Source organism: Alnus glutinosa, chromosome 1 (genome assembly GCF_958979055.1).
Source record: "Alnus glutinosa chromosome 1, dhAlnGlut1.1, whole genome shotgun sequence".
NCBI classification, from domain to species: Eukaryota; Viridiplantae; Streptophyta; class Magnoliopsida; order Fagales; family Betulaceae; genus Alnus; species Alnus glutinosa.
The window spans coordinates 45835568-45845111 of NC_084886.1; the positions used below are offsets into that span (position 1 = coordinate 45835568).

Here is a 9544-nt window from a genome sequence, read left to right on the forward strand (position 1 = left end):
TAGTTGAACTAGTGGTAGCGGCATAATGAGTTACACTGTAAGTACGGCGGTTTGTGCTCATATAAATCTTGGCAACAGTCCAACTGTCAAAAATATCATAAATAATACAAGCAATTCTCCGATTGGTATTGATGTAAGATTTTTAAAGGCTAAGTAAAACTAACAATGAATCTCCCTCCCCTAAACAATGTAGATTATTTTGTGCTTGGGCTGATTTCACTGCATAGGGGCCTGCAAAGGTCTCTCATTCAGTTGGGTCACAAGGGGGATCCAATGTAACTGAGGCAAAGAGGATAGACCCACCAAACTTTGTATCAATTAATGGCAGCAAAGGCAAAATGAAAACGGAGGAAGGGGTGGCCGGAGAATGGGCTTCGGGGTATAAGAGCATGTGAAGCTACCTATGATATTAACCCCCTACTCAACCGACTCTTTTTCTTTTTTAAAACAAAAAAGAAAAAAAAGGGATAGTCACCCTGAAGATTTGAGGGCAAATGGAGAGATTTGCAAGAAAAGAAGTTAGGTAGTTTATAATATTTAAAGCCATGAATAACCCTAGTGTTGTATCACACGTCGAGAGCATAGCTTTTTCTTTAATCAAATAATTAATCCAGAGAACCTTAACCCATAATGCTGGATGGTTGTCTTAGTGAGGCATCCTCCCATTTCATTGGATCTGTAGCTAGAGAGGTTTTAGGTATATACGAAGATTACAGCTTTGCCCAATCTACACCCAACCTGACATTTTTAATGTTTTTTCCTCTGCTTTTGAATTTCTGCAAACATCTTACCACGACAAAGGATTACAAGGCTTCCCTGGATCTCCTGTGTCTTCTTGGATATGTCTTTTATGATAATTTATAGCATATTAAAGTCATTTTGGTCCAGTGATTTCAAAACGTGCTGTTTGAAAATACAATTAAGCATCTAGTAAAATTGAATTGAATCTTTAAAATTATGGTTTGACATTTAAAATTGTGTATTTTTAAAAACACACCCATTCAATTTGAAAAACTTGATTTTTTTTATTTTATTTTTTTAAAAAAAACGTATTTTTTTCTTGGCTCAAGATTAACAAGACTGACTCATACAATTCTTGATTTAGCTTGTTTGTAAAGTTAGTTTCAATTATTATATTATATTTAGAGATATTTATCTCTTAAAGGACAGTTAATTCCTTGGGTAAGTTTTCACTATTTTAATCTTTAATTTGCCAGCTTTTTTAAAATGCAAAACCCCGAAGTTTCCTGAAAATGACTAGTAAGAAAATAATGTTTTCCGTGGCCGGCTTTAGCAGCTTCTTCTGGGGAGTTTTAGCCGGCTTTCGTTCCTCTGTTCTTCTACTGTTTGTACATAAACAGTCCATTGGCCATATCCTTTTAGACTATGTCGATATCAGAGATAACAGAAGAGAACGATGAAGATGCCCCTCCCTTCATTCACAAAGAAGCTCAAAAAGAAAGGATCAGGCGAATTTTAGAGTACCAGAAATCTTTGTATTTCTCTTCATCATCTTCTTCTTCCGTGTCCTCTTCATCTGCTTCCTTCTCTTCATCATCCCGGAAACGCAGCAGCTTGTTAGGATTGATGAGAGGAGGAAGCACATGTTTGAGGAGATTGTTTGACATGGAACACACTAGTTTGGCAACCCATTTTGAGGATTACAGTGCCTTGCCGATGATAAAACCTATACCTTTGTGGGGCAGTGATTCAGATCATGAATATGATCATGATCCATGGGAACCGGTCAAGCAGTTTGGATCCAACGGTCAAAATAAGTCTGCTTCAGTAGGTGACTTCATGGATGGAGAGCTTGACTTTGGGGGGAGTAGGAGGAAGTTGAAAATCAGCAACCGCGTGTTGAAGAGAAAAAAGTCATTTAGGAGATTGCCGGGATTTGGGTTATGGAGATGCAGAGGATTCAGATGCAGGTTGAAATTGAAACGGCTTAGGATTATGATTTGTGGAAGAAAGTTCTGATATTAATTATCTTGTAATAGTCAAAATTTGAACACCTTGTAACCATTTGCCTCGATGAATTACCTTTGTGGGTTTCGTTTATAATGCATTATTTTTATTCATATTTAGTTTCATTTCTTTCCTTACCCAATTCTTTTGGTATTGAATTTGTAACGACCCGAGGAAAAGCGCTAGCCACATCTGCGCTATCACCCCAAAAGAACTAGTCAATTTGAAGCTTTTTTAAGAATCCATTATAAAGCCCAGTTTCACTTAGTAACTAGGCAATGTGGGACTTAACACCCATGAGTATCTTTATAAACTACTCACTCTGTGAACTATTCATCTCTTCCCAATATGGGACCGGGGTGTTACAAACTCCCCCCCTTAAACCCCTGACGTCCCTGTCAAGGCCATGTCATACGGTGTTCCAGTACCACATGACCTGGCGTTACTAGGTGGCTCTGATACCATTTGTAACGACCCGAGGAAAAGCGCTAGCCACATCTGCGCTATCACCCCAAAAGGACTAGTCAATTTGAAGCTTTTCCAAGAACCCATTATAAAGCCCAGTTTCACCTAGTAACTAGGCAATGTGGGACTTAACACCCATGAGTATCTTTATAAACTACTCACTCTGTGAACTATTCATCTCTTCCCAATATGGGACCGGGGTATTACAGAATTGGTATTGGGAGTGGATGAATTCGTATTTGTAAGCATTACGGGTCCTCTTCTAGTACTGGACATGGTACCTTTGTGGGTAGTGTGATTTCTCTGTTGGAAACTCAACAAATCCAAAACGTAAGAAGGATATTTAATAAAGAAGCTAGTTAAGAATTTTTTTAATAAAGGCATTTAGAAGAGTTATTGGTGTTAATTTATTGTAATAAAAAAGAAGTAAAAAAAGCTTTAGTCGTTTGTGTTTTGTATGCCTATATATATGGGCTTTGTAAGGTGTTTTAAAATATAAGAAAAAGTGAAGAATATTTCCTCTACTCTTCTCTCTTTTCTCTACTCTTCTCTAAGTCTTATTTTGTCTTCTAGTAATAAAAGAGAGAAAGAGTGAAAGAGAGATAGAAAGGTGACTAGTTAGTAAACTAGTTTGTCTTTCAAATTGGTATCAGAGCCCTGTACGTTCTGCCAATTCCCATTTTCGTTCATTCTAGAAATGGGTTCCAACGTGGTCCAGCAACAAATCCCTAGATTATCAAAAGATAACTATGAGTCGTGGTCTATCCAAATGAGAGCCTTGTTTGGGTTTCAAGATTTGTGAGAAGTCATAACCGACGGATTTAAGGAACCCACCAAGGAGGAAGAAGCTGAATACACAGCTGATGAGAAGAAGGCTCTTAAGGAGCAGAGGAAGAAGGATAAAAAGGCTTTGTTTCTACTCTATCAAGGATTGGACGAGCCTACTTTTGAGAAAGTTGCTGAAGCAACGACAAGTAAACAAGCATGGGAGATTCTAGCTTCCATCTTCAAAGGAGATGAGCAGGTGAGACGGGTCCGTCTCCAAACATTACGAGGCGAGTTCGAGGCTCTTCACATGAAGGATGGAGAGTCGGTGTCCAATTATTTTTCACGATTGTTGGTAATCATGAATGGTTTGAAAAGAAACAATGAGAAGGTTGATGACATCCGAGTCATCGAAAAGGTACTTCGATCCCTTTCCTCTAAATTTGAGCATGTAGTTGTAACTATAGAAGAGTCTAAGGACTTGGAGAATCTTACAATTGAGGAGTTGTTGGGTTCATTACAAGTACATGAGCAAAGGATGCAGAAGAATGCTAATTCTGGTATATTAGAACAAGCACTAGAGTCAAAATTGACTCTAAATGATCAAGGCAAATTCAGCTCCAACCGTGGTCATGGTCGTGGTCGTGGTAGAGGCCGGGGGCATGGTATTTCTCAACAACCACGTCAAAGTCAGCAGGAGACTCAAAGCTTCAGAGGTCGGGGACGAGGAGGCTACCAAGGAAGAGGAAGATCCACATATGGACATGAAAATTCCAAGAATATCCAATGCTACAACTGCAAGAAGTTTGGACACTATGCTTCAAATTGTTGGCACAAAGATGATGAACAAGCCAATGTTGCAGAAGCAATAAATGAGATTTGTAGTGATTCTATTTTACTTCTCGCTCATGATGATTCAAATCCAATAGATGAGGTTTGGTACCTCGATTCTGGAGCAAGTAATCACATGTGTGGGAAGAAAGATCTATTCGTGGAACTCTTAGAAGGAGTTCACAAAAATGTGAACTTGGGGGACTCCTCCAAACTATCAGTTGAAGGCAAAGGGAAGATAAAAATCTGTCAAAATGATGGTAAGAAAGGGTACATTTCTGATGTTTATTATGTGCCTAACATGAAAAGCAATATTCTTAGCATTGGGCAGCTGCTCGAGAAGGGATACACCATACATATGGAGAACTACTCTCTCATTTTGAGAGATACACATAGAGGAATTGTGGCTCATGTTCCAATGGCTAATAATCGCATGTTCCCGTTACTCTTAACATAAAATTCGAGAAGTGCTTCTATGGACTCAAAGAAAGTGAGACATGGAAGTAGCATCTTCGGTTTGGTCATCTACATTTCAGTGGCCTAAAGCTACTATCATCATCTGGCATGGTACATGGGTTACCAGTGATCAAGCCACCGAGCAATGTTTGTGAAGAATGCATACTTGGCAAGCAGGCATGACTTCCTTTTCCCAGCGGCAAATCTTGGAGAGCATCGTCACCATTGCAACTGGTTCATACTGACATATGTGGACCAATAGAGCCCATGTCATTAGGAGGTAATAGATACTTTATTACCTTTATTGATGACTTTAGCAGAAAACTTTGGGTTTATTTTCTTAAAGAAAAGTTAGCTGTCTTTACTGTATTCAAGAACTTTAAAGCTCTTGTTGAAAATCAAAGTGGTCACAAGCTCGTAACTCTCCACTCAGATCGAGGTGGTGAATACACCTCAAAAGAATTTTACAAGTATTGCAGAGAACAAGGAATAAAGCATCAGTTTACTGCTGCTTACACACAACAACAAAACGGGATTGCAGAAAGGAAGAATCGTACCATTCTCAATATGACCAGAACCATGCTCAAGGAGAAAGGACTGCCTAAACAATTTTGGGCAGAAGCTGTGGCATGCTCAACTTATCTACTCAATCGATGTCCTACCAAAAGTGTCAAGAATATGACACCTCAAGAGGCGTGAAGCGGTTATAAGCCAAGTGTTGCACACCTTAGAATCTTTGGGTGTCTTGCATATTCTCAAGTTCCCAAATCCAAGAGGAAGAAGCTTAATGATCGTGGTGAGAAATGTATGTTCCTCGGATATAGCGAAGAGTCGAAGGCGTACAAGCTCTACAACCCACTAACAAAAAAATTAGTGGTTAGTAGAGACGTTATATTTGATGAAGAAAGTGTGTGGAGCTGGAGAGATGAAGACAAGGCCAAAGAACAACAAGTGTTGGAGGAGCCTGAAGAGCTCTCAACAGAAGCTCCACCAAGTACCCCACCATCTTCTCAGCCTACCACACCGTCCGCAGCACATAGAGACTCTACACCTTCTATGGGAGGTAGCAGTAGCAGATCTTCCACAAATCAAAGTAAGATAGGAAGTCTTAAGGAAATCTATGAGCAAACTGAAGAATGAGAGACTAATCTTTTCTGCCTATATGCTGATCATGAGCCTCTTACCTTTCAAGAAGCTGTTGAAGAAGATTGTTGGAGATCCGCAATGGAGGAGGAGATACATGCTATTCAAAAGAATGACACTTGGGAGTTGACAACACTCCCATTAAACCAAAAGGCTATTGGTGTCAAGTGGGTATACAAGATCAAATGCACTGTAGAAGGTGAAGTTTCTCGATACAAGGCAAGACTAGTAGCTAAAGGCTACAAACAAAGGTACGGCATCGACTATGAAGAGGTCTTTGCACCAGTTGCGAGACTTGACACATTGAGACTATTGATCGCACCTACCGCTCATCATAACTGGAAGATATACCAACTTGATGTCAAGTCAGCCTTTCTCAAAGGCATCCTTGAAGAAGAAGTATACGTACAACAATCGAAAGGCTTCATAATGGAAGGAGAATAAAGCAAGGTGTACCGCCTTAAAAAGGCGTTATATGGCTTAAAGCAGGCACCAAGAGCTTGGAATGCACGCATTGATGGTTACCTTCATCAGAATGGCTTCACCAAATGTCCATATGAGCATGCTGTTTATATGAAGAAAAACCATCGAGGTAAATTTCTAATTATTTGCCTATATGTTGACAATCTGTTATACACTGGAAATAGTAGTGAAATGTTCAAGGAATTGAAGCAATCAATGTTTAGGGAGTTTGAGATGACAGACAACGGGTTGATGTCCTACTTCCTTGGCATTGAAGTGAAGCAACAACATGATGAAATTTTCATATCTCAAAAGAAGTACACGAATGAGATATTAGAAAAATTCAAGATGGAAAGCTGCAACTCTGTGAGTACCCCAGTTGAAACAAGCATAAAGTTGTCAAAAGAAGGAGATGATCGAGTTATTGAACCAACTCTTTATAAGAGTTTGGTTGGAAGTCTGAGATACTTGACGATTACAAGACCAGATATTGTTTATGGAGTTGGACTTGTGAGTCGATACATGGAGAAACCAATGCAGACTCATTGGTTAGTTGCAAAAAGGATTCTAAGATACATCAAAGGTACTATGAATCTTGGTTTATTCGATGCTTATGGTGATGAAGCAAAATTAGTTGGTTACTCAAACAGTAATTGGGGATGTGACCAAGATGAGAGGCAAAGTACTACTGGCTATGTGTTCTATTTTAGTTCTACAGCAGTTTTTTGGACATCCAAGAAACAAGCAATTGTAGCCTTGTCTACTTGTGAAGCGAAGTATGTGGCGGCTTCATCTACTGTTTGTGAAGCTATACGGCTAAGAAATCTCTTGAAGGAACTAGAACATCCACAAGAAGAACCAACTATGATTTATGTAGATAACCAATCAGCAATAAAGCTAGCTAAGAATCCAGTACAGCATGGGAGGAGCAAACATATTGACACTAGGTTCCACTTTCTTAGAGATCATGTGAAGCGGAAGACAATAGAGCTCCAATATTGCCACACCACTGAACAAGTAGCAGATATATTTACTAAGCCATTATCAGGTGCAATTTTCATGAGGCTAAGAGACATGCTTGGCATGAGGACAGTTTTGGTTTGAGGGGGCATGTTGGAAACTCAACAAATCCAAAATGTAAGAAGGATATTTAATAAAGAAGCTAGTTAGGAGATTTTTTAATAAAGGCATTTAGTTTATTGATGTCTTAAGTTCTCTTCAACTGAAGTCTTAAATTAGAAGAGTTATTGGTGTTAATTTATTGTAATAAAGAAGAAGTAAAAAAAGCTTTAGTCATTTGTGTTTTGTATGCCTATATATATGGGCTTTGTAAGGTGTTTTAAAATATAAGAAAAAGTGAAGAATATTTCCTCTGCTCTTCTCTCTTTTCTCTTCTCTTCTATAAGTCTTATTTTGTCTTCTAGTAATAAAAGAGAGATAGAAATGTGACTAGTTAGTAAACTAGTTTGTCTTTCATTCTCACCCAAATTTTTAGAAGGAAAAAAAAAATGGGCTACTCCCACATCGGTTAATAAGCGGGAAATGGATGAGTTTATGAGCATCACGGGTCATCTTTTCGTCAGCAATTGCCTGAATATGGTACCTTTGTGTATCTCACTTATAAATCATTCAAACAATTGCCTGAATGGGGTAACTAAATTTGTGGGTCTTGCTTATAAATCATTCTCTTATATTAGTAGTGTAATTTTTTTTTTCATACTCAATTAAAACAAAAATTATAAATAAAGGAAAATCCACAGCCCGTGAACAGAGCTAATTCAAGAAATATATACCAACCAAGAAAATTGAAGAAGTTTATAACTTAATTTTCATCAAGAACTGTATATCTGTTTGCAAATGACACAGTGATCTGAGATTAATCTTCCCATGACGCTTCCCTCTTCGATTATTAATCTGCTTGTTTGCCTGTTCCAGAGGTGTATCCCATAAGTCTCCCCGCTTAGCTGAAGCAGCTTGCCATTTACCCATCTTGACTCTGCCCGGTTTTTCGGCTTCTTGAAAAGCCTGCCGATCTTATTCCAATCCACCGGGTAGAAGGCCATCGGCGGCAAGACGACGAAGTGATAACCAGGTCTCTTTCCGACTCTCTCAACCACCCTGGAAACCAGATATGGACCGTTATGACCCCACTTGTTTCCATCAAAAGTCCTCGCAAATTCCTCCATGAATCTGAGCAGAAGCGGATGATTCATGTCAAAGACAAGAACTGCATTGTTTAACCTCGTCCAGCTCTTCGACTCCATATCCATGCTCTGTGCTCCGATTGAGTTCCTCATCCCCGACAAAGGCTTTAAAAGTATAAAATCTGTATCCATGTAAACACCTCCATACTTGTACAGAACTGCAAGCCTCAACAAATTAGATAGATTCTGGGCTAATGGGATCTCGCCAGGATCCTTCTTCCCTCTCTTCATCTCGTTAAACCAAGCTTTTGCCGGCGTGTTCTTGAACAGAAATGGCAAGTCCGGTGTCACGGCGTTAACTTTGAACCCTCTGTCATGTAACGGTTTCAGTATCCTGTTCCCTCGTCTAGAGTCCATACTTCTCGAGAGAATCATTAAACACCCACGTGGGTGAGCCTTGAAAAGGCTCTCCATCGCCAAGAACTCTCTCCGTCCGAATGACCCCGCCGGTGAAATCCACGTCATGAAGAACCGTACCTCGCAGTCGCGGTTGAAAAACTCCAGAACCCGACCGTGAAACAGCCGCGTAATGTTGTTTGACTTGAATATCTCAAACTTTGGCAGCTGTTGCCGCAACCAAGCAATTCTTTCTCCTTCTCGGACATTGACGGGAGGAACTAGAAGATTCCAATTCTCATCGTCAACTTCATGATCATGATCATGATCACTCTCTTCTTGCATGGAACGCAGCTGTACATGTACGTGACCGACACTTGATCTCAACGGTCCATGATCAGTTCTTTCGTGATCACGTAACACCTTGGGAATTTCTCTGCGATCATCAAACGCAAGAGACCGTGCGGAAATCTCGTAGTTGATACTGTCTGTACTGTAGATCATAAGGATCACGGCAGCGAGCGTGACGGCAGAGATTAAGATAGACAATTTGGTACGGCTACGGTAAACAAACATCTTCGTTATAGACTTTTTGACCATCTATCGATCACGAGAGTTGCAAGCTGAAACAAGAAGTTACATGCATGGAGAAGAAATACACCTCCAGAGGAAATTTCATGGCCGCCAGAAGAAAGACTCAGAGATAATGGCTAACTTGCAAAGTATGCGTTGAGTAAAAGTCAAAAATCTCGACAATATTATAGACCGTACCGCCATGGGTGACGTATTCAAAGATGATTATTTAGGAAATTAATTAATATATGTATATTAGCAATAAAATAAATATTAAAGATGAATGGACCAATCATTTATTGTTGTTGGTCGTGAGAATTGAAAGAGAGGGACTTCTCCCA

The 9544-nt window shown here is 39.5% G+C and overlaps 1 protein-coding gene across 1 annotated transcript; it reads right to left on the reverse strand.

Annotated features, from left to right (window-relative positions):
• Nucleotides 1-7880: 7880 nt before the first annotated feature.
• On the reverse strand, nt 7881-9339 carry LOC133852864 (uncharacterized). The gene has a single exon (XM_062289558.1). The coding sequence runs from the start codon at nt 9228-9230 to the stop codon at nt 7923-7925; it is 1308 nt and encodes a 435-aa protein (XP_062145542.1). The 5' UTR covers nt 9231-9339; the 3' UTR covers nt 7881-7922.
• Nucleotides 9340-9544: the final 205 nt, after the last annotated feature.

Excerpts from the sequence above, each read along its gene's own strand:
- LOC133852864 (XM_062289558.1), bottom strand. The coding sequence starts at position 9,230 with ATGGTCAAAAAGTCTATAACGAAGATGTTTGTTTACCGTAGCCGTACC.